The sequence below is a fragment of the Procambarus clarkii genome, chromosome 2 (assembly GCF_040958095.1).
Source record: "Procambarus clarkii isolate CNS0578487 chromosome 2, FALCON_Pclarkii_2.0, whole genome shotgun sequence".
NCBI lineage: Eukaryota > Metazoa > Arthropoda > Malacostraca > Decapoda > Cambaridae > Procambarus > Procambarus clarkii.
The window spans coordinates 16187283-16213851 of NC_091151.1; the positions used below are offsets into that span (position 1 = coordinate 16187283).

Here is a 26569-nt window from a genome sequence, read left to right on the forward strand (position 1 = left end):
TGACCACAACCACCACCATGGCTCCCACCACCACCACTGACCACAACCATCACCATGGCTCCACCACCACCACTGACCACAACCACCACCATGGCTCCCACCACCACCACTGACCACACCCACCACCATGGCTCCACCACCACCACTGACCACAACCACCACCATGGCTCCACCACCACCACCACTGACCACAACCACCACCATGGCTCCTCCACCACCACCACTCACCACAACCACCAGCATGGCTCCACCACCACCACTGACCACAACCACCACCATGGCTCCCTCCACCACCACTGACCACAACCACCACCATGGCTCCACCACCACCACTGACCACAACCATCACCATGGCTCCTCCACCACCACCACTGACCACAACCACCAGCATGGCTCCTCCACCACCACCACTGACGACAACCACCACCATGGCTCCACCACCACCACCACTGACCACAACCACCACCATGGCTCCTCCACCACCACCACTGACCACAACCATCAGCATGGCTCCTCCACCACCACCACTGACCACAACCATCACCATGGCTCCACCACCACCACCACTGACTACAATCACCACCATGGCTCCACCACCACCACCACTGACCACAAATATCACCATGGCTCCACCACCACCACTGACCACAACCACCACCATGGCTACACCACCACCACTGACCACAACCACCACCATGGCTACACCACCACCACTGACCACAACCACCACCATGGCTCCACCACCACCACCACTGACCACAACCACCAGCATGGCTCCACCACCACCACCACTGACCACAACCATCACCATGGCTCCACCACCACCACTGACCACAACCACCACCATGGCTCCCACCACCACCAATGACCACAATCACCACCATGGCTCCACCACCACCACTGACCACAACCACCACCATGGCTCCCTCCACCACCACTGACCACAACCACCACCATGGCTCCACCACCACCACTGACCACAACCATCACAATGGCTCCTCCACCACCACCACTGACCACAACCACCAGCATGGCTCCTCCACCACCACCACTGACCACAACCACCACCATGGCTCCACCACCACCACCACTGACCACAACCATCACCATGGCTCCACCACCACCACTGACTACAACCACCACCATGGCTCCACCACCACCACCACTGACCACAACCACCAGCATGGCCCCACCACCACCACCACTGACCACAACCATCACCATGGCTCCACCACCACCACTGACCACAACCACCACCATGGCTCCCACCACCACCACTGACCACAACCACCACCATGGCTCCACCACCACCACTGACCACAACCACCACCATGGCTCCTCCACCACCACTGACCACAACCACCACTATGGCTCCACCACCACCACTCACCACAACCACCACCATGGCTCCACCACCACCACTGACCACAACCACCACCATGGCTCCACCACCACCACTCACCACAACCACCACCATGGCTCCACCACAACCACTCACCACAACCACCACCATGGCTCCACCACCACCACTGACCACAACCACCACCATGGCTCCCACCACCACCACTGACCACAACCACCACCATGGCTCCACCACCACCACTGACCACAACCATCACCATGGCTCCACCACCACCACTGACCACAACCACCACCATGGCTCCACCACCACCACTGACCACAACCACCACCATGGCTCCACCACCACCACCACTGACCACAACCTCCACCATGGCTCCTCCACCACCACCACTGACCACAACCACCAGCATGGCTCTTCCACGACCACCACTGACCACAACCACCACCATGGCTCCTCCACCACCACCACTGACCACAACCACCACCATGGCTCCTCCACCACCACCACTGACCACAACCATCACCATGGCTCCACCACCACCACCACTGACCACAACCACCACCATGGCTCCACCACCACCACCACTGACCACAACCATCACCATGGCTACACCACCACCACTGACCACAACCACCACCATGGCTCCACCACCACCACCACTGACCACAACCACCAGCATGGCTCCACCACCACCACCACTGACCACAACCATCACCATGGCTCCACCACCACCACTGACCACAACCACCACCATGGCTCCCACCACCACCACTGACCACAACCACCACCATGGCTCCACCACCACCACTGACCACAACCACCACCATGGCTCCCTCCACCACAACTGACCACAACCACCACCATGGCTCCACCACCACCTCTGACCACAACCATCACCATGGCTCCTCCACCACCACCACTGACCACAACCACCAGCATGGCTCCTCCACCACCACCACTGACCACAACCACCACCATGGCTCCACCACCACCACCACTGACCACAACCACCACCATGGCCCCACCACAACCACCACTGACCACAACCATCACCATGGCTCCACCACCACCACTGACCACAACCACCACCATGGCTCCTCCACCACCACTGACCACAACCACCACCATGGCTCCTCCACCACCACTGACCACAACCACCACTATGGCTCCACCACCACCACTCACCACAACCACCACCATGGCTCCACCACCACCACTGACCACAACCACCACCATGGCTCCACCTCCACCACTCACCACAACCACCACCATGGCTCCACCACCACCACTGACCACAACCACCACCATGGCTCCATCACCACCACTGACCACAACCACCACCATGGCTCCTCCACCACCACTGACCACAACCACCACTATGGCTCCACCACCACCACTCACCACAACCACCACCATGGCTCCACCACCACCACTGACCACAACCACCACCATGGCTCCACCACCACCACTCACCACAACCACCACCATGGCTCCACCACCACCACTCACCACAACCACCACCATGGCTCCACCACCACCACTGACCACAACCACCACTATGGCTCCCACTACCACCACTGACCACAACCACCACCATGGCTCCACCACCACCACTGACCACAACCACCACCATGGCTCCCACCATCATCACTGACCACAACTACCACCATGGCTCCACCACCACCACTGACCACAACCATCACCATGGCTCCACCACCACCACTGACCACAACCACCACCATGGCTCCACCACCACCACTCACCACAACCACCACCATGGCTCCACCACCACCACTCACCACAACCACCACCATGGCTCCTCCACCACCACCACTGATCACAACCACCACCATGGCTCCCACCACCACCACTCACCACAACCACCACCATGGCTCCACCACCACCACCATGGCTCCACCACCACCACTGACCACAACCATCACCATGGCTCCACCACCACCACTGACCACAACCACCACCATGGCTCCACCACCACCACTCACCACAACCACCACCATGGCTCCACCACCACCACTCACCACAACCACCACCATGGCTCCACCACCACCACTGACCACAACCATCACCATGGCTCCACCACCACCACTGACCACAACCACCACCATGGCTCCACCACCACCACTCACCACAACCACCACCATGGCTCCACCACCACCACTCACCACAACCACCACCATGGCTCCATATTCGTCATTATCGACTTAGGGAAGTGGACTTGGGATTCGATCGGCACTTAATAAAATCCAGTCCTAATAAGCACTTTTGTATCACATTTAACCCATAGACTAAAGGTGTTATGTTGTCGTAAGAGAAACATTGAGCGTAAGTGGCGGGTTTGTTTACATGGCAACAGTCTGCTTGCTCCAGGAAGGTTGTGACACTATACTTGATTTCCTCAATGATTCTCTCAGGATTATTAGTGAATTAGTAACATTATTCCACCCTAAGATAACCGTTCAGGCTTGGTATGTCACGGGTCAGGTGTTGCTATCACAGGTGTTGCTGTGATTGTGGTGATGAACCTTGCAGGTGTGTGATGCAGGTGTTGCTGTGATAGTGGTGATGAACCCTGCAGGTGTGTGATGCAGGTGTTGCTGTGATAGTGTTGATGAACCTTGCAGGTGTGTGATGCAGGTGTTGCTGTGATAGTGTTGATGAACCTTGCAGGTGTGTGATGCAGGTGTTGCTGTGATAGTGTTGATGAACCCTGCAGGTGTGTGATGCAGGTGTTGCTGTGATAGTGTTGATGAACCTTGCAGGTGTGTGATGCAGGTGTTGCTGTGATAGTGTTGATGAACCCTGCAGGTGTGTGATGCAGGTGTTGCTGTGATAGTGTTGATGAACCTTGCAGGTGTGTGATGCAGGTGTTGCTGTGATAGTGTTGATGAACCCTGCAGGTGTGTGTTCCAGGTGTTGCTGTGATAGTGTTGATGAACCCTGCAGGTGTGTGATGCAGGTGTTGCTGTGATAGTGTTGATGAACCCTGCAGGTGTGTGATGCAGGTGTTGCTGTGATAGTGTTGATGAACCCTGCAGGTGTGTGTTCCAGGTGTTGCTGTGATAGTGTTGATGAACCCTGCAGGTGTGTGATGCAGGTGTTGCTGTGATAGTGTTGATGAACCCTGCAGGTGTGTGATGCAGGTGTTGCTGTGATAGTGTTGATGAACCCTGCAGGTGTGTGTTCCAGGTGTTGCTGTGATAGTGTTGGTGAACCCTGCAGGTGTGTGTTCCAGGTGTTGCTGTGATAGTGTTGATGAACCCTGCAGGTGTGTGTTCCAGGTGTTGCTGTGATAGTGTTGATGAACCCTGCAGGTGTGTGTTCCAGGTGTTGCTGTGATAGTGTTGATGAACCCTGCAGGTGTGTGTTCCAGGTGTTGCTGTGATAGTGTTGGTGAACCCTGCAGGTGTGTGTTCCAGGTGTTGCTGTGATAGTGGTGATGAACCCTGCAGGTGTGTGATGCAGGTGTTGCTGTGATAATGTTGATGAACCCTGCAGGTGTGTGTTCCAGGTGTTGCTGTGATAGTGTTGATGAACCCTGCAGGTGTGTGTTCCAGGTGTTGCTGTGATAGTGGTGATGAACCCTGCAGGTGTGTGTTCCAGGTGTTGCTGTGATAGTGTTGATGAACCCTGCAGGTGTGTGTTCCAGGTGTTGCTGTGAAAGTGGTGATGAACCCTGCAGGTGTGTGTTCCAGGTGTTGCTGTGATAGTGGTGATGAACCCTGCAGGTGTGTGTTCCTGTTGTTGCTGTGATAGTGGTGATGAATCCTGCAGGTGTGTGTTCCAGGTGTTGCTGTGATAGTGGTGATGAACCCTGCAGGTGTGTGTTCCTGTTGTTGCTGTGATAGTGTTGATGAACCCTGCAGGTGTGTGATGCAGGTGTTGCTGTGATAGTGCTGATGAACCCTGCAGGTGTGTGTTCCAGGTGTTGCTGTGATAATGTTGATGAACCCTGCAGGTGTGTGACACAGGTGTTGGTGTGATAGTGTTGATGAACCCTGCAGGTGTGTGATGCAGGTGTTGCTGTGATAGTGCTGATGAACCCTGCAGGTGTGTGTTCCAGGTGTTGCTGTGATAATGTTGATGAACCCTGCAGGTGTGTGACACAGGTGTTGGTGTGATAGTGCTGATGAACCCTGCAGGTGTGTGATGCAGGTGTTGGTGTGATAGTGTTGATGAACCCTGCAGGTGTGTGATGCAGGTGTTGCTGTGATAATGTTGATGAACCCTGCAGGTGTGTGACACAGGTGTTGGTGTGATAGTGTTGATGAACCCTGCAGGTGTGTGATGCAGGTGTTGCTGTGATAGTGGTGATGAACCCTGCAGGTGTGTGATGCAGGTGTTGGTGTGATAGTGGTGATGAACCCTGCAGGTGTGTGACACAGGTGTTGCTGTGATAGTGTTGATGAACCCTGCAGGTGTGTGTTCCAGGTGTTGGTGTGATAGTGTTGATGAACCCTGCAGGTGTGTGTTCCAGGTGTTGCTGTGATAGTGTTGATGAACCCTGCAGGTGTGTGTTTCAGGTGTTGCTGTGATAGTGTTGGTGAACCCTGCAGGTGTGTGTTCCAGGTGTTGCTGTGATAGTGGTGATGAACCCTGCAGGTGTGTGTTCCAGGTGTTGCTGTGATAGTGTTGATGAACCCTGCAGGTGTGTGATGCAGGTGTAGCTGTGATAGTGGTGATGAACCCTGCAGGTGTGTGTTCCAGGTGTTGCTGTGATAGTGTTGGTGAACCCTGCAGGTGTGTGTTCCAGGTGTTGCTGTGATAGTGGTGATGAACCCTGCAGGTGTGTGATGCAGGTGTAGCTGTGATAGTGGTGATGAACCCTGCAGGTGTGTGACACAGGTGTTGCTGTGATAGTGGTGATGAACCCTGCAGGTGTGTGACACAGGTGTTGCTGTGATAGTGGTGATGAACCCTGCAGGTGTGTGACACAGGTGTTGCTGTGATAGTGTTGATGAACCCTGCAGGTGTGTGATGCAGGTGTGTGTTCCAGGTACCGCAACACATGGATATGGGGCTGCACACACGAGGGCTGCGGCCTCAAGCCAAAGCTGGAAGCTGTGGGCGGCGTGGGCGGCGTGGGCGGCATCAACCTAGTGCGTGGGCGGCACGAGTCTCTCGGAGAGTACATGTGGGCAGTGGACCAGGTGAGTGGTGGACCGTAGTGAGTGGTGGACCAGGTGAGTGGTGGACCATGGTGAGTGGTGGACCAGGTGAGTGGTGGACCGTAGTGAGTGGTGGACCGTAGTGAGTGGTGGACCAGGTGAGTGGTGGACCATGGTGAGTGGTGGACCATGGTGAGTGGTGGACCAGGTGAGTGGTGGTGAGTGGTGGACCGTAGTGAGTGGTGGACCAGGTGAGTGGTGGACCATGGTGAGTGGTGGACCAGGTGAGTGGTGGTGAGTGGTGGACCGTAGTGAGTGGTGGACCAGGTGAGTGGTGGACCATGGTGAGTGGTGGACCATGGTGAGTGGTGGACCAGGTGAGTGGTGGACCAGGTGAGTGGTGGACCATGGTGAGTGGTGGGCCATGGTGAGTGGTGGACCATGGTGAGTGGTGGACCAGGTGAGTGGTGGTGAGTGGTGGACCAGGTGAGTGGTGGACCATGGTGAGTGATGGACCAGGTGGGTGGTGGACCATGGTGAGTGGTGGACCATGGTGGGTGATGGACCATGGTGAGTGGTGGACCATGGTGGGTGGTGGACCATGGTGAGTGGTGGACCAGGTGAGTGGTGGACCATGGTGAGTGGTGGACCATGGTGAGTGGTGGACCATGGTGAGTGGTGGACCATGGTGAGTGGTGGACCATGGTGGGTGATGGACCATGGTGAGTGGTGGACCAGGTGAGTGGTGGACCATGGTGAGTGGTGGACCATGGTGAGTGGTGGACCATGGTGAGTGGTGGACCATGGTGAGTGGTGGACCATAGTGAGTGGTGGACCATGGTGGGTGATGGACCATGGTGAGTGGTGGACCAGGTGAGTGGTGGACCATGGTGAGTGGTGGACCATGGTGAGTGGTGGACCATGGTGAGTGGTAGACCATGGTGAGTGGTGGATCATGGTGGGTGATGGACCATGGTGAGTGGTGGACCAGGTGAGTGGTGGACCATGGTGAGTGGTGGACCATGGTGAGTGGTGGACCATGGTGAGTGGTGGACCAGGTGAGTGGTGGACCATGGTGGGTGGTGGACCATGGTGAGTGGTGGACCAGGTGAGTGGAGGACCATGGTGAGTGATGGACCAGGTGGATGGTGGTCCATGGTGGATGGTGGACCATGGTGGGTGGTGGACCAGGTGAGTGGTGGACCATGGTGAGTGGTGGACCAGGTGAGTGATGGACCATGGTGAGTGGTGGACCATGGTGAGTGGTAGGACCATGGTTAGTGGTGGACCATGATGAGTGGTGGACCATGGTGAATGGTGGACCAGGTGAGTGGTGGACCATTGTGAGTGGTGGACCATGGTGAGTGGTGGACCATGGTGAGTGGTGGACCATGGTGAATGGTGGACCATGGTGAGTGGTGGACCATGGTGAGTGGTGGACCATGGTGAGTGGTGGACCAGGTGGGTGGTGGACCATAGGTGGGTGGTGGACCATGGTGAGTGGTGGACCAGGTGAGTGGTGGACCAGGTGAGTGGTGGACCATGGTGAGTGGTGGACCATGGTGGGTGGTGGACCATGGTGAGTGTTGGACCATGGTGAGTGGTGGACCATGGTGAATGGTGGACCAGGTGAGTGGTGGACCATGGTGAGTGGTGGACCATGGTGAGTGGTGGACCATGGTGAGTGGTGGACCATGGTGGGTGGTGGACCATGGTGGGTGGTGGACCATGGTGAGTGGTGGACCATGGTGAGTGGTGGACCATGGTGAGTGGTGGACCAGGTGGGTGGTGGACCATGGTGGGTGGTGGACCATGGTGAGTGGTGGACCAGGTGAGTGGTGGACCAGGTGAGTGGTGGACCATGGTGAGTGGTGGACCATGGTGAGTGGTGGACCATGGTGAGTGTTGGACCATGGTGAGTGGTGGACCATGGTGAATGGTGGACCAGGTGAGTGGTGGACCATGGTGAGTGGTGGACCATGGTGAGTGGTGGACCATGGTGAGTGGTGGACCATGGTGGGTGGTGGACCATGGTGGGTGGTGGACCATGGTGAGATGTGGACCATGGTGAGATATGTACCATAGTGAGTGGTGGACCATGGTGAGATATGGACCATGGTGAGTGGTGGACCATGGTGAGATGTGGAACATGGTGAGTGATGGACCATGGTGAGTGGTGGACCATGGTGAGATGTGGAACATGGTGAGTGATGGACCATGGTGGGTGGTGGACCATGGTGGATGGTGGACCATGGTGAGTGGTGGACCATGGTGAGTGGTGAACCATGGTGAGTGGTGGACCATGGTGAGTGATGGACCAGGTGGGTGGTGGTCCATAATGGGTGGTGGACCATGGTGAGTGGTGGACCATGATGGGTGGTGGACCAGGTGAGTGATGGACCATGGTGAGTGGTGGACCATGGTGAGTGATGGACCAGGTGGGTGGTGGACTATGGTTGGTGGTGGACCATGGTGAGTGGTGGACCATGGTGGGTGGTGCACCATGGTGGGTGGTGGACCATGGTGAGTGGTGGACCAGGTGAGTGGTGGACCATGGTGAGTGGTGGACCATGGTGAGTGGTGAACCATGGTGAGTGGTGGACCATGGTGAGTGATGGACCAGGTGGGAGGTGGTCCATGGTGGGTGGTGGACCATGGTGAGTGGTGGACCATGGTGGGTGTTGGACCAGGTGAGTGATGGACCATGGTGAGTGGTGGACCAGGGTGGGTGGTGGACCAGGTGGGGGGTGAACCATGGTGAGTGGTGGACCAGGTGAGTGATGGACCATGGTGAGTGGTGGACCATGGTGAGTGGTGGACCAGGTGGGGGGTGAACCATGGTGAGTGGTGGACCAGGTGAGTGGTGGACCATGGTGAGTGGTGGACCATGGTGAGTGGTGGACCAGGTGGGTGGTGGACCATGGTGAGTGGTGGACCAGGTGAGTGGTGGACCATGGTGGGTGATGGACCATGTTGAGTTGTGGACCATGGTGAGTGGTGGATCATGGTGGGTGGTGGACCATGGTGAGTGGTGGACCATGGTGAGTGGTGGACCATGGTGAATGGTGGACCATGGTGGGTGGTGGACCATGGTGGGTGGTGGACCATGGTGCGTGGTGGACAATGGTGGGTGGTGGACCATGGTGGGTGGTGGACCATGGTGGGTGGTGGACCATGGTGAGTGGTGGACCATGGTGAGTGGTGGACCATGGTGAGTGGTGGACCAGGTGGGTGGTGGACCATGGTGGGTGTTGGACCATGGTGAGTGGTGGACCAGGTGAGTGGTGGACCAGGTGAGTGGTGGACCATGGTGAGTGGTGGACCATGGTGAGTGGTAGACCATGGTGAGTGGTGGACCATGGTGAGTGGTGGACCATGGTGAATGGTGGACCAGGTGAGTGGTGGACCATGGTGAGTGGTGGACCAAGGTGAGTGGTGGACCATGGTGAGTGGTGGACCATGGTGGGTGGTGGACCATGGTGAGTGGTGGACCATGGTGAGTGATGGACCATGGTCAGTGGTGGACCAGGTGAGTGGTGGACCATGGTGAGTGGTGGACCATGGTGAGATGTGGACCATGGTGAGTGGTGGACCATGGTGGGTGGTGGACCATGGTGAGTGGTGGACCAGGTGAGTGGTGGACCAGGTGAGTGGTGGACCATGGTGAGTGGTGGACCATGGTGAGTGGTGGACCATGGTGAGTGGTGGACCATGGTGAATGGTGGACCAGGTGAGTGGTGGACCATGGTGAGTGGTGGGCCATGGTGAGTGCTGGACCATGGTGAGTGGTGGACCATGGTGGGTGGTGGACCATGGTGGGCGGTGGACCATGGTGAGATGTGGACCATGGTGAGATATGGACCATGGTGAGTGGTGGACCATGGTGAGATGTGGAACATGGTGAGTGATGGACCATGGTGAGTGGTGGACCATGGTGAGATGTGGAACATGGTGAGTGATGGACCATGGTGAGTGGTGGACCATGGTGAGTGGTGGACCATGGTGGGTGGTGGACCATGGTGAGTGGTGGACCATGATGGGTGGTGGACCATGGTGGGTGGTGGACCATGGTGGGTGGTGGACCATGGTGAGTGGTGGACCATGGTGAGTGGTGGACCATGGTGAGTGGTGGACCATGGTGAGTGGTGGACCATGGTGAGTGGTGGACCATGGTGGGTGGTGGACCATGGTGAGTGGTGGACCATGGTGAGTGGTGGACCATGGTGAGTGATGGACCATGGTGAGTGGTGGACCATAGTGAGTGGTGGACCATAGTGAGTGGTGGACCATGGTGAGTGATGGACCATGGTGAGTGGTGGACCAGGTGAGTGGTGGACCATGGTGAGTGGTGGACCATGGTGAGATGTGGACCATGGTGAGTGGTGGACCATGGTGAGTGGTGGACCATGGTGAGTGGTGGACCATGGTGAGTGGTGGACCATGGTGAGTGGTGGACCATGGTGAGTGGTGGACCATGGTGAGATGTGGACCATTGTAAGTGGTGGACCATGGTGAGTTTTGGACCATGGTGAGTGGTGGACCATGGTAAGTGGTGGACCATGGTTGGTGGTGGACCATGGTGGGTGGTGGACCATGGTGAGTGGTGGACCATGGTGGGTGGTGGACCATGGTGAGTGGTGGACCATGGTGAGTGGTGGACTATAGTGGTTGGTGGACCATGGTGGGTGGTGGACCATGGTAAGATATGGACCATGGTGAGTGGTGGACCATGGTGAGTGGTGGACAATGGTGAGTGGTGGACCATGGTGAGTGGTGGACCATGGTGGGTGGTGGACCATGGTGAGTGGTGGACCATGGTGGGTGGTGGACCATGGTGGGTGGTGGACCATGGTGAGATATGGACCATGGTGAGTGGTGGACCATGGTGAGTGGTGGACCATAGTGGGTGGTGGACCATGGTGGGTGGTGGACCATGGTGAGATATGGACCATGGTGAGTGGTAGACCATGGTGAGTGGTGGACCATAGTGAGTGGTGGACCATGGTGAGTGGTGGACCATGGTGGGTGGTGGACCATGGTGAGTGGTGGACCATGGTGAGTGGTGGACCATGGTGAGTGGAGGACCATGGTGAGTGGTGGACCATGGTGGGTGGTGGACCATAGTGAGTGGTGGACCATAGTGGGTGGTGGACCATGGTGAGTGGTGGACTATGGTGAGTGGTGGACCATGGTGAGTGGTGGACCATGGTGAGTGGTGGACCATGGTGAGTGGTGGACAATGGTGAGATGTGGAACATGGTGAAATGTGCACCATGGTGAGATGTGGACCATGGTAAGTGGTGGACCATGGTGAGTGGTGGACCATGGTGAGTGGTGGACCATGGTGAGATGTGGACCATGGTAAGTGGTGGACCATGGTGAGATGTGGACCATGGTAAGTGGTGGACCATGGTGAGTGGTGGACCATGGTGAGTGGTGGACCATGGTGGGTGGTGGACCATGGTGAGTGGTGGACCATGGTGAGTGGTGGACCAGGTGAGTGGTGGACCATGGTGAGTGGTGGACCATGGTGGGTGGTGGACCATAGTGAGTGGTGGACCATGGTGGGTGGTGGACCATGGTGAGTGGTGGACCATGGTGAGTGGTGGCCCATGGTGAGTGGTGGACCATGGTGAGTGGTGGACCATGGTGAGTGGTGGACCATGGTGAGTGGTGGACCATGGTGAGTGGTGGACCATAGTGAGTGGTGGACCATGGTGAGTGGTGGACCATGGTGGGTGGTGGACCATGGTGAGTGGTGGACCATAGTGAGTGGTGGACCATGGTGAGTGGTGGACCATAGTGAGTGGTGGACCATGGTGAGTGGTGGACCATGGTGAGTGGTGGACCATAGTGAGTGGTGGACCATGGTGAGTGGTGGACCATGGTGGGTGGTGGACCATGGTGGGTGGTGGACCATGGTGGGTGGTGGACCATGGTAAGTGGTGGACCATGGCGAGTGGTGGACCATGGTGAGTGGTGGACCATGGTGAGTGGTGGACCAGGTGAGTGGTGGACCATAGTGAGTGGTGGACCATGGTGAGTGGTGGACCATAGTGAGTGGTGGACCATGATGAGTGGTGGACCATAGTGAGTGGTGGACCATGGTGAGTGGTGGACCATAGTAAATGGTGGACCATAGTGAGTGGTGGACCATGGTGAGTGGTGGACCATAGTGAGTGGTGGACCATGATGAGTGGTGGACCATAGTGAGATTTGGACTATGATGAGTGGTGGACCATAGTGAGTGGTGGACCATGGTGAGTGGTGGACCATAGTGAGTGGTGGACCATGGTGAGTGGTGGACCATAGTGAGTGGTGGACCATGGTGAGTGGTGGACCATGGTGAGTGGTGGACCATGGTGGGTGGTACCAGATGTGGCCTTGTATCAAAAGTTTTGCTAAAGTCAAGGTACACAACATCACAATCCTTACCACTATCAACTGCCTCAACTATGCTAGAATAAAAAGATCGCAAATTCGTTAAACATGACCGGCCATTTGTAAAACCATGTTGTGACTCGTTTATTAATTTATGTTTTTCAAAATGAAGACGAATTGTATTTGAAATTATCGATTCAATTAACTTTCCCACAATAGACGTTAGGCTAATTGGCCAATAGTTTGACGCAAGTGATCTATCTCCTTTCTTAAAAATTGGTACCACATTAGCTACCTTCTACTGACTCTGGCACTCTGCCTGACTCTAATGATTTATTAAATATGGTAGACAATGGCTCGCAAAGCTCCTCTTTGCATTCTTTAAGCACCCTGGCAAACATTTCAGTCCTGCCCTGGGGTTTTGTTTGGTTTGAGTTTCTCTAGTTTGTTTACTAACATCCTCCTTGGTAACTGTTAGACTAGTCAACCTTGTGGGAGCCGGTCGGCCGAGTGGACAGCACGCATGGACTTGTGATCCTGTGGTCCTGGGTTTGATCCCAGGCGCCGGCGAGAAACAATGGGCAGAGTTTCTTTCACCTTATGCCCCTGTTACCTAGCAGTAAAATAGGTACCTGGGTGTTAGTCAGCTGTCACGGGCTGCTTCCTGGGGGTGGAGGCCTGGTCGAGGACCGGGCCGCGGGGACACTAAAAAGCCCCGAAATCATCTCAAGATAACCTCAAGATATAACCTGTCCTCGTCTCCACCCACATAGACTTGTTCGGCTGAAGGCATAGAGTTAAGTTCCTCTTTAGTATTTACGGAGATACAATATTTAATAAAATACTTCTCATCTCTTCATAATTATCCATTATCTGACCTGTCTCAGTTTTTATTGGACCTATCCTTTCCCTAACCTTTGATCGGTATAAGTGAAAAAAACCTTTAGGATTTGTCTTTGCTTGCCCTGCTATGCGAACTTCATAGTTTCTTTTTGTCCTCTTTATCTCTTTTTTTTAACATTTCTAACCAGTTGTACAAATTCCTTGTTCTAGACTGACTTCCCCGTTCCTAATCCTTTTGTACCACGCTCTCTTTCCACCTATGAGGTTCTTCAGATCCTTTGTTATCCATTTTGGGTCGTTAGTATTCGATCTATTTAATTTGTATGGTATACTACGTTCCTGTGCTATGCTTATAATATTTTTAAATAAGTTATATTTTGAATCCACTTCGAAATCACTTTTTACATCACCCATCGCTGGGTTCACGTCTCGCTCCAAGACCGCCCCCACCCCCCATGCCCAAGACTTTCTAATCTATTTGACCCAAAAAATTTCTTTGGCTATTAAAATCAGCTTTTCGAAAATCTGGCACTTTAACAGAATTTTCTCCTACAGATCTATTCCATTCTATGGTAAATCTGATTTCTTTGTGATCACTGTTCCCTAGCTCACTCCCTATTTCGATGTCATTAATCTGTGTTTCCCTGTTAGTTAACACTAAATCTAAAATATTATTTTCCCGCGTTGGTTTCCTAATGTGTTGCTTAAGAAAGTAATCGTAACTTAATTCTAAAAAATATTCTGCTTCATTATTCCCTGTTCTGTTAAACCAGTTTATTCCACTGAAATTAAAGTCACCCATGACACAAATACTGCTAGATCTAGATGCTCTAGATATTTCATCCCATAGGATGCTTTGCTTTCCATTCTGTCTAAGTTTGGTGGCCTATATATAACTCCTATTATAAGATTATTTACTTTTTCGTTTAATTTATAGCCAGATAGTTTCTGTGTGTGGCTCAGTTTTGATTCCCTCTTTGAGACTACATTTCAGATTTTCCCTAACATAAATGGCTAGTCCCCCTCCTCGTCTAATATATCTGTGTGATATAGTTCAAATCCATTTATGTGATATTCATCTAATAGTTCTCTATTTTCTACATTCATCCACGTTTCGGTAAGTGCAATAAAATAATTTTTTTCTATGCATTAAATTAAATCGTTAATTTTGTTTCTTAGACTCCTACTGTTCGTTGTGAGATTATCCGTTTTGGAGGTGACTAGGTTACAAGTATCTACCTGCCAGATGGGCACTTCATGGTACTCTCAATGACAATTTACCAGCACCACGTTGGCACCAGAAGTGATCTCAGTAATAATACAAGTGACCTCAGTCAGGAAGGACTGAACTAGCATCAAACGAATGCTGAGGGCAGATTATACTTTAATGACTGCACATGGGATGCATAGAGCAGCTTCAGGAGTCCAGAACCTTGGTACTCCCTATCCACTGGGTCGTGGAGATTCTGGTACCACGGGGGGGGGGGGGGATCCTCAGAGTAGCTCTTAGGTTCTCACATCTAATAAATTTATATTTGATGTGCATGGCCATGAAATTTGTTAAGAGTCCAAGTATCCAGGCAACATATAAATTAATCACTTGAAACGGCAATGGCAAAGTCAGAACTGGGTACAAGGGGTTCAGAAGGTGTGAGCATAAAGGCACTGGTGGTTCAACAATAACAGTTTATTCATAAGAGCTTAATACTAGCGATACATGGCAAGAATAATCATACGTTACGTTAATGTCTCTCGTGGCGCTTGACAAGGCTAGGCTTCCAGTGCGGACCGCTCCCGGTGCTGCTGACACTAACTAACCTTAACAAAGTGGGCAACCACTCCAGACGCAATTGCATCTCGTCACAACTGCAGCAAGCAATAGTGAAGCACAGTTAAACGACAACGGACAGACCTGTCACTGAGACCAGTCTTCCGTGCAACACTCAGTTAATTACGTTACGCGATGACAGATGACAATTGATCTAATCAATTTCAATCAAACAATTACAGATGTTTACGTTACTTAGAAAATGCAATTACGTTACTATGTTCCCAAGACATTCAAATCAAAACAAGGTAAACTACGTTAACACACTATCAACACAGTCAAACAAATCAAAGCAACACAATGAAGTCAACAACACCTGACGGGTAATTAGCAATCTCTGAGTAAACGCTCAACGATCTCTAACAACTTGACAGCTCAACTTGATTCACAAAGAATTACATTATTGTTCGGCAGTCACTGAGACCTCTTAACAAACGCTATGGGGGGGGGAAATAGCCTAAGCTACTCTATCCCATTGAGATTTCTTTCTTTCTTGTCTCAATAAACATACTTGAACTAACGCTGATTAGTCAACAGGATTGTTAATCACTACGTACTAATCAAACGATAATCAATTACGTTAAATCAATACACTGTCTTCAAGAATAATAAACACTAAGAGTAGCCTAAGCTACTCTATCCCATTGAGATTTCTTTCTTTCTTGTCTCAATAAACATACTTGAACTAACGCTGATTAGTCAACAGGATTGTTAATCACTACGTACTAATCAAACGATAATCAATTACGTTAAATCAATACACTGTCTTCAAGAATAATAAACACTAAGTTACACTGACTTCTCAAGATAGAATGAACACGGAGTTACATAACACGGGGTCACGTCGACCGTAGACCAATGCAAACAGTATACAATAATGACAAACAGTATACAATATGAGTCAAACAATACCAGGTCACCGAGATCAACACAAACTGTACACCAAGTTATATAATTACATCATTACACCAAGTCAACCAACACCGGGTCACAGAGACCAAGACAATATAGTACACACTAGTGAACCCCAACACACTGACACTAGTGAACCCCAACACACTGACACTAGTGAACCCCAACACACTGACACTAGTGAACCCCAACACACTGACACTAGTGAACCCCAACACACTGACACTAGTGAACCCCAACACACTGACACTAGTGAACCCCAACACACTGACACTCGTGTCAAATAAAAGACTAAGAATGAATACAGACAATTAACCTACCTTGATCATTACAGCATGTCTCCTGGAAGTGCAGAACAGAACAGCATGGACATGGGTTAAACAACACAGTAGTGGTATAATATATAACCCACACCAAACAACACAGTAGTGGTATAATATATAACCCACACCAAACAACACAGTAGTGGTATAATATATAACCCACACCAAACAACACAGTAGTGGTATAATATATAACCCACACCAAACAACACAGTAGTGGTATAATATATAACCCACACCAAACAACACAGTAGTGGTATAATATATAACCCACACCAAACAACACAGTAGTGGTATAATATATAACCCACACCAAACAACACAGTAGTGGTATAATATATAACCCACACCAAACAACACAGTAGTGGTATAATATATAACCCACACCAAACAACACAGTAGTGGTATAATATATAACCCACACCAAACAACACAGTAGTGGTATAATATATAACCCACACCAAACAACACAGTAGTGGTATAATATATAACCCACACCAAACAACACAGTAGTGGTATAATATATAACCCACACCAAACAACACAGTAGTGGTATAATATATAACCCACACCAAACAACACAGTAGTGGTATAATATATAACCCACACCAAACAACACAGTAGTGGTATAATATATAACCCACACCAAACAACACAGTAGTGGTATAATATATAACCCACACCAAACAACACAGTAGTGGTATAATATATAACCCACACCAAACAACACAGTAGTGGTATAATATATAACCCACACCAAACAACACAGTAGTGGTATAATATATAACCCACACCAAACAACACAGTAGTGGTATAATATATAACCCACACCAAACAACACAGTAGTGGTATAATATATAACCCACACCAAACAACACAGTAGTGGTATAATATATAACCCACACCAAACAACACAGTAGTGGTATAATATATAACCCACACCAAACAACACAGTAGTGGTATAATATATAACCCACACCAAACAACACAGTAGTGGTATAATATATAACCCACACCAAACAACACAGTAGTGGTATAATATATAACCCACACCAAACAACACAGTAGTGGTATAATATATAACCCACACCAAACAACACAGTAGTGGTATAATATATAACCCACACCAACCAACACAGTAGTGGTATAATATATAACCCACACCAAACAACACAGTAGTGGTATAATATATAACCCACACCAACCAACACAGTAGTGGTATAATATATAACCCACACCAAACAACACAGTAGTGGTATAATATATAACCCACACCAAACAACACAGTAGTGGTATAATATATAACCCACACCAAACAACACAGTAGTGGTATAATATATAACCCACACCAAACAACACAGTAGTGGTATAATATATAACCCACACCAAACAACACAGTAGTGGTATAATATATAACCCACACCAAACAACACAGTAGTGGTATAATATATAACCCACACCAAACAACACAGTAGTGGTATAATATATAACCCACACCAAACAACACAGTAGTGGTATAATATATAACCCACACCAAACAACACAGTAGTGGTATAATATATAACCCACACCAAACAACACAGTAGTGGTATAATATATAACCCACACCAAACAACACAGTAGTGGTATAATATATAACCCACACCAAACAACACAGTAGTGGTATAATATATAACCCACACCAAACAACACAGTAGTGGTATAATATATAACCCACACCAAACAACACAGTAGTGGTATAATATATAACCCACACCAAACAACACAGTAGTGGTATAATATATAACCCACACCAAACACAATAAAACACACAATGCACAACACACAGTCACTAAATGTGTAATAATGTAGTGTAAGATGACACACACACACTTGAGGTCCAGCTACAGTAATCACACAGAATAACTGTAGTAGGCCCTTACCTATCATGCTTCCTCGGGGAATCGAACTCGGTCCCATGAACGGATTATGGAGAACGAACACAGATCGGCTGATTAAATCAACACTAGGAATTTGGCACATACGAATGATAGAGAAAACAATTAGGTTTGAGTACTCTCGTTCAATATACCGGTATGATACTCCACTCTCACTGGCACAGCTGTTGATGGGAAGCACGAGCTGGAGGTATGAGGCGAGTTTGAGACGGCGAGACGCTGCCCCCAGGGTAGCTGAGTGAAGGGTGAGGTACACTCGGGGCAAGAGAGAGCTATCTTGGTGATGTAGCCGCGCGCGCGCGACGCTAACGCCGAGATTTGCGTGACTCCCACACTAATAAACTAATAAACATGCACATAATATTCACCGATTTATACACTAGCGTGATTTTTGCTGAAGACTGACTGAACGCACGCTGGAATATTGTTAGGGAACCACGTCCACAACTCCCACTAATTTGAAGATTAAACATGATCTTCACTCACACACTGGAAATCTCCTTTCTCGATTCCTTTCTCACAGTTTACTGAATAATAAAATGACGTATCGCTCACACAACAGCCGATGATACCGAATTAACTTCGACACAGTCCAGTTGCACCTGTGGACACCACATGTGACTGCTGAGATTCACTCGTATCTTCATTAAATGACTTCTGACGGAGCCCTGCGATTACCGGATTCTGTAACAACAATCGTTGAGCGGCGTAGAATCAATTCAGCTAGCTGAACTTTGATGTAGATGGGAAATAGGCCGTGCTCTGGCCGGAGCATCAGCTTACACGTCCGATCAGTTCAGCCAGGTATTTCAAAATAACGTCTTGTCAGGCAGGTTGGCGGCATGGCATACCCCTCGTGCCAGGCTCGACCAATAGGGTTCGAGCTTGGACCTAGGGCCAGTCGTGCTGCTTCCAATCAGAAAACAGCCGGCTAGTGACGTCACGTCATCGGTAGGAAACCGTTGGACACTTGAGAGTGTCCACCTCTGTGTGTGTGTGTGTGTTGCTGTGAGCCTACATTACAAAATTCAGGTGAAACCTGTAGCTATTCGCGGAGAACTGCTACAGCAACAAGGGTTGATTCTTTGGAATACTGAAGGCATTTGTTGTCCAAAGACACCCAATTCGACCTTCTATCTCTTATACTAAGGGAGATAGTTCCATGTGTACACCTGTGCACATCTCAGAAATTTTCTAAGGCCAAAATATCCACATTTCTTCTATCTATTATATGTAAGCTAGCTCAGAGGGCAACCTCTGACTTTCCTGTAATATACACTAAGGTGAATTGTTATTGTGAGGCCCTTCTCCTCTGATCATTTTAACAATTTGTTTCCCAACAAACATATACATTTATTAACTCCTTTCTCCATATCAATTCCCATGCCACTATCTACACTCAGTTTAAACCCAAACAAACCCCCCCCCCTCCCACCACAGGTTCCAACGAGTTGGCAACAACAACCCCCAGCCCTAAATAGATGCACCCCATCCCGAGCATACATGTCATATCATCCATAGAATTGTTACCAGTTATCAACAAATGTTCTTATGATGTTCTTATGTTCATATGATCTTTTTTGCGAGGATGGGCTGTTACACACGACTCACAACTGATGTCTGAACACTTCTGGAACAAGTGCTTCGCTGACGACTTTTGTTCGAACCACAACGCTGTAAATGCTTTATGCACGTCCTACAAATTCAAATAATCGCCAGCAGAATTTAAACACCTAACCTAACCAATGCCTAAATTAGCACAATATGCTATATAAATTATTTTAACTTATATTTGAGAATTTGATTCTATTTTGAATGAACAGCATGTTAAAATTGATGAATTCATCTTTGGAGTCGACCGCTGTATGAAATGGTCCTGGTCTGAGGATGGGTTGATGAGTCGGGCAGGAAGGGAAATGCTGGTTACCCAATTTGAATTACTAATTAACTTGCAAATATGCTTATTCAAAATGGTTAGTAATGCTAACGCTAAATTTAATTAAACAAAATACAATTATATATATGACTTGTACACTAGAGTAAATAAAAGATATCTTATGGCTATGGTAAGATATCTAAACTCTGAGGTACAGCATGCAGGAATACTTCGAGGTACAGCATGAAGGTATACTGAGGTGCAGCATACTGGTATACTCTGTGGTGTCCATCAGACACCTCCCTCAACGATAAAGAAATCATTGTGGTTTCACCCATAGTTATAAACCCATGGAACAGCATACCCGCCAAAGCAGTAAATCCCAAGTCTGTTAAATTGTAAAATCCAACAGAAAAAGATCATCAGAGCAATATGTGGAAGTGACCTTTGACAAGACGCAAGCGTTCTGCCCATGTCGAGGTCACTAGTGTTCATGTCCCTCAGGTGAATTCAGGTAAACATAACAAAATGATCACTATAAACACTGTTGTGTACTCTGGGTAATATATTGTATCCTTACTTCAGAGCACGACAGAAGCGCCACTGCTCTTCACTGAGAACGAAACCAACACCCAGAGACTGTTTGGTGTGGACAGCTACACCCCCTACGTCAAGGACGCCTTCCACCGCTACGTCATTAATGGTAGGTGTGAGCAAGCACGCAGGAGGGCACGTCAAGGACGCCTTCCACCGCTACGTCATTAATGGTAGGTGTGAGCAAGCACGCAGGAGGGCACGTTAAGGACGCCTTCCACCGCTACGTCATTAATGGTAGGTGTGAGCAAGCACGCAGGAGGGCACGTCAAGGACGCCTTCCACCGCTACGTCATTAATGGTAGGCGTGAGCCAGTAGGGTAAATTAGGACTGCGACCGTGCATTTATATCATATTCTTAGGAAAGTGATATTGACTATCTCCATGCCAATAACATAACCTAATTTTCAATAACCTAATCCATAATTGGGTTTATAATCTCACATCTAACCTCGAAATTATGCTTTATTTTTAAGGTAAGAATATATTATTCTCATACTGTATATACATCCAATCATCATGTTCTTAAAATTCAATATGTAAATAGCTTCTCTCAAACATAATTGTAAAACCCACCTACATTTTCGAAATTTGGGTAAATTAAGATAATAATATATTCTTACTTTCAGAAATATAGCATTATTTCCAGGTTAGATGTGGGGTTATAAAACCAATAATGGATTAGGTTAAGGAAAATTAGGTTTTGTTAATGGTATGGATATAGTGTATATTATTTTCCTAAGAATATGATGTAAAAGGGAGTTTACATCTAGGTATGGGTGGTTAGGCTTAGGCTTGCTGGGTTGAACTGGTATGGGGAAAATGCGCAATAACAACAACATAGTTGCAAAAAAAAGCTCTGGCCTAAGTACTAGAGGTTAGGACAGGTTCGTTTGTAAGTCCACTTCTGAAAAAAAAATTGGTGAGAATATTGAACCAAGTCCTGCTGTCAGAAGTTACGTCCAGGACAGTTGAGATAATGTCCAAACACAACACTTTCCTAACAATATAGTTGCAGTATTGAACAAAGAGTCAGGAAGGTTAGGTACAGATCAGTTAGGGTTATATCCAAATCAAAATTTCCCTAAAAATGTTGTATTCGAGGTTAGGTCCCAAGGTGGTTGAGTTGAGGGAATATGAGGAAAATTCTCTGTAATAAGTTATTTCTAAGAATATAGTTGTAAAAATTAGCTGTCCCAGTTTGAATTGGATGTCGGAAATAGATGTTAAGAGCTCTTAACAGTCAAATTCAGCTTTGATTATAATTAGGGTAAATTTTGTTGGATTTGACTTAAATTTAAATGGAAAAGGTTAAATTTTGTTAAATTTTGTATAATTTAGCTTTAGTTGTTAGGTTAGGTTGTGTTGGGTTAGGTTAGGTTGGGTTGGGTGAGGGACCTGTTTGTTTGAAACAGCTAAACAGAAAAGCACTAACAAAGTGAAATGGTATTAAGAATTTAAGTTGGTTATGCAATAATTAGATTTTAGAAATTGCTAGTCGAACACAACAGCAACAGCGTGGGATGGTATTAAAAATGATGGTATTATTAAATAGTAGGCTATTTACCTGAGGGCCGCTAACACTACTGGCCTCGACGAGGACAGGAAGCCGGTGCCTTATCAAAGGTCCCCCAATTTGCCTTGATCTTTTTAGTTGTATTTTTAAATTTAAGAGAGTATTGGCATTTATAGCATCGACGGGTAGGCGGTTCTAGTTTTTCATGCTATGGGTGAAAAGCATCTCCTGTTCTTAGTCTTACATTTTGGTTTGTTGAGCTTGAAACCGTTGCTCCTTGTTTGTGTTACACCTGACCTTTTGAAGATGTCTGGACATCCTCCAAATTGTTCAGTATTTTGAACGTTTCGACGAGATCAGCCCTGTCATGTCTGGCTTGCAGTGTTATTAGCTCTGTGGCCCTCAACCTGTCCAGGTATGAGAGTTGACTTAGTTCTGGAATTATTTTTGTTGCCTGGTGTTGAACTTTCTCCTATTGATGCTGTGTCTTTCTGAAGATGCAATAATCCAGGTGGATGTGCACCAGAGTTTTATAAAATTGTATAACTACCTTCTTTTCTTTAAAGTTAAAGGAACGCTTGATTAATTTCTAGGCTTTGGTTAGTTTTTACTGCAGCTCCAGTTTTTGTGCAACTTTTAGTGAATGGTGGATTTTGACTCGAAGGTCCTTTTCGCCATCAGTCTGCTGCAAGGTAATGCTGCTAATTGGATAGTTAGGATATGCATTGTTATGCCCCACATGCAAGGGCTTGCATTGATCCATATATTAAAAAGCATTTGCCAGTCTTCTAACCATTTGTAGACTTCACGTAGATCTATTTGTAAGGCTAAGGTAGCTTTGATATCTCTTTGTAAGGCTAAGATAGCTTTGATATCTCTTTGTAAGGCTAAGGTAGCTTTAAGCTAATAGCTTTGATATCTCTTTGTAAGGCTAAGGTAGCTTTGATATCTCTTTGTAAGGCTAAGATAGCTTTGATATCTCTTTGTAAGGCTAAGGTAGCTTTGATATCTCTTTGTAAGGCTAAGATAGCTTTGGTACCGCTTTGTAAGGTTAAGGTGGCTTTGGTACCTCTTTGTAAGGCTAAGGAAGCTTTGGTACCTCCTTGTAAGGCTAAGGTAGCTTTGGCATCTCCTTGTAAGGTTTGTGGGTAACTTGGAGATCTCAATAGAGTGATGTTCCCGCTGGTCCAGGGTGCTTGGAGACATTCATGCTATAAGAGTAATTAATGCCGGAAGTGCTGATCTAATCAATGTGGTGTATAGTACCGGGGATTATGTACCCCCTTCCTAGACTCTCGTAATGAATGGATTTAGCCAGGGTATTTATTGCTGAACTATTACAAGAAAACGATGGGCATAAATTAAGGTTTCATATAGTCAAATATTATACAAGAGTTTTTTTTTTTTACATTCTTGTAAAGCCACTAGTATGTGTAGCGTTTCGGGCAAGGTCCTTAACCCTAATTTCCCCGGAATACGACCCCGCCGAATCGTTTAACAACCAGGTACCCATTCACTGCTGGGTGAACAGAGGCTACAGTTAAGGATTGGCGCCCGGTCAATCCTCCCCAGCCAGGATTCGAACCCAAGGCAAGGCGCTTGCGAAACGCCAGGCGAGTGTCTTACCACTGCGCCACGGAGACTGCTTTGTATTATATTATATTTGGGATATTGAGCAGGTTACTGAATGATTATTTCATTAAAGCTGGGGTGGATATAAATAGGAGATGCCTCTGTGTATAGGCCAATAGGCCTTCTGTATTAAACTTTATTCTTATGTATAGGCCTGTTGCAGTTTTATTAGTTCTTATGCTCAATAAGCAATCTTTAAATATACACTAAAAAAAATTAGGTATAAATGTGATCTTTGGCTGGACACCAAAAATATTTCATACATATTAAGTAATCTTTAACTGCATTCTATAGATAGGCGAAGAGTGACATGATTGAAGTGAACAAGTGGCTGAATACGTGGTGTTAATTGTGAGCTAATTGGCCATCTGCAGTTTTCTTTAACTATTATAGGTGATATAATTGGCAAAAGCATATGGACCAATAGGCTTTCTGTAGTTTTATATAATTCACAGAGGTGACATGATTGATTACATTTCAGGATAGCCATATATTTTAATGAGTGGATGTAAATAGGGGTTAGGTCTGATAAGCCTTCTGCAATTTCCTTCCTTCTTATGCATAAACCAATATGTATTCTTTATCCTTGCTTTCAATAAGCAATCTTTAACTCGTATAGGTGAGATGTCTACTTGATTGTTAAAAACATAGGATGGATATATACCTTTGAAGGAGTTTAGGTGGGAATATATATATTTTTTTTTGAGATATATACAAGAGTTGTTACATTCTTGTACAGCCACTAGTAGCGTAGCGTTTCGGGTAGGTCCCTGGAATACGATCCCCGCCGCGAAGAATCGTTTTTTCATCCAAGTACACATTTTACTGTTGCGTTAAACAGAGGCTACATTTAAGGAATTGCGCCCAGTAAATCCTCCCCGGCCAGGATACGAACCCATGACATAGCGCTCGCGGAACGCCAGGCGAGTGTCTTACCACTACACCACGGAGACTGTTGATGTAACACATGTATGGGCCAAAATATATTCTGGAGTGTCCTTCGTCTTATATTCGATCTTTAGTCGCCGAAAAAATATTTGATGTGAATAAACAATCTTTGTTATAAAAAAATATTTGGTACAGATATGTATTCTTTGAATAGTCACTAAACAATATTAAAAATATTAAAATAACCATTATTAAAAGGTCTGGGAAAATTAAAATAACAAAAACAATGACTAGAACTGATTTTTAGAGATAATTTTTTTTTTTAAATCTGTGGTAAATTACTCATCTGTGTCATTCATGGACCAATTTACTAGGACTGTAACCATGTTTGGCTGAAATTCACTAAAATTTGTACTAGGACTACGACTTTGAACTGCTGAGATTTATAGAAAATTTTAATAGGACTACGAACATGCACTGGAAAAGCAAAATGCACGGTCATAGTCCCACTTAACACTACTTGAGCATGCAAATGACCACACCAAAGATGCCGTCCACCACAGTGCAATTAAAGGTAGGTGTGAGCATGCCTACAGGTGGGGTAGCATGATGGTGGATACATCAAGGACACCTTCCACTGCTATGTCCTCACCAGTAGGTACTCACCTAGTTGGACTCACCTAGTTGTGCTTGCCGGGGTTGAGCTCTGGCTCTTTGGTCCCACCTTTCAAATGTCAATCAACTGGTTTACATATTTCTAAGCCTACTGGGCTCTATCATATTTACATTTGAAACTGTGTATGGAGTCAGCCTCCACCACATCACTGCTTAATGCATTCCATCTGTTAACTACTCTGGCACTGAAAAAGTTCTTTCTAACATTACTGAGGCTCATTTGGGTACTCAGATTCGACCTATGTCCCCTTTTTTTGCGTACCACCTGTGTTAAACAGTTTATCTACCCTGTCAATTCCTCTGAGAATTTTGCAGGTAGTGATCATGTCTCCCCTTACGCTTCTGTCTTCCAGTGTCGTGAGGTGCATTTCACGCAGCCTTTCCTCGGAACTCATGCTTCTTAGTTCTGGCATTAGCCAAGTGGCATACCTCTGAACTTTTTCCAGCTTTGTCTTGTGCTTGACAAGGTGCGGGCTCCATGCTGGGGCCGCTTACTCCAGGATTGGTCTTACATATGTGGTATACAAGGTTCTGAATGATTCCTTGCACAGGTTGCTGAAGGCAGTTCTGATGTCAGCCAGCCTTGCATATGCCACAGATGTTATTCTTTTTATGTGGGCTTCATGAGATAAGTTCAGTATGATATCTACTCCTTGATCTTTGTCAGTTTTAGGA

General features: G+C 48.0%; 1 protein-coding gene across 1 annotated transcript in view; it reads left to right on the top strand.

The window, feature by feature from the left end:
* Positions 1 to 26569, top strand: part of LOC123753351 (uncharacterized) — a gene marked incomplete in the record, with an annotated part of 352004 nt that overhangs the window by 65611 nt on the left and 259824 nt on the right. Inside the window, 2 exon segments of the mRNA XM_069326285.1 lie at positions 6378 to 6531; positions 21175 to 21292. Of these exon segments, the coding sequence (XP_069182386.1) occupies positions 6378 to 6531; positions 21175 to 21292 (272 nt within the window).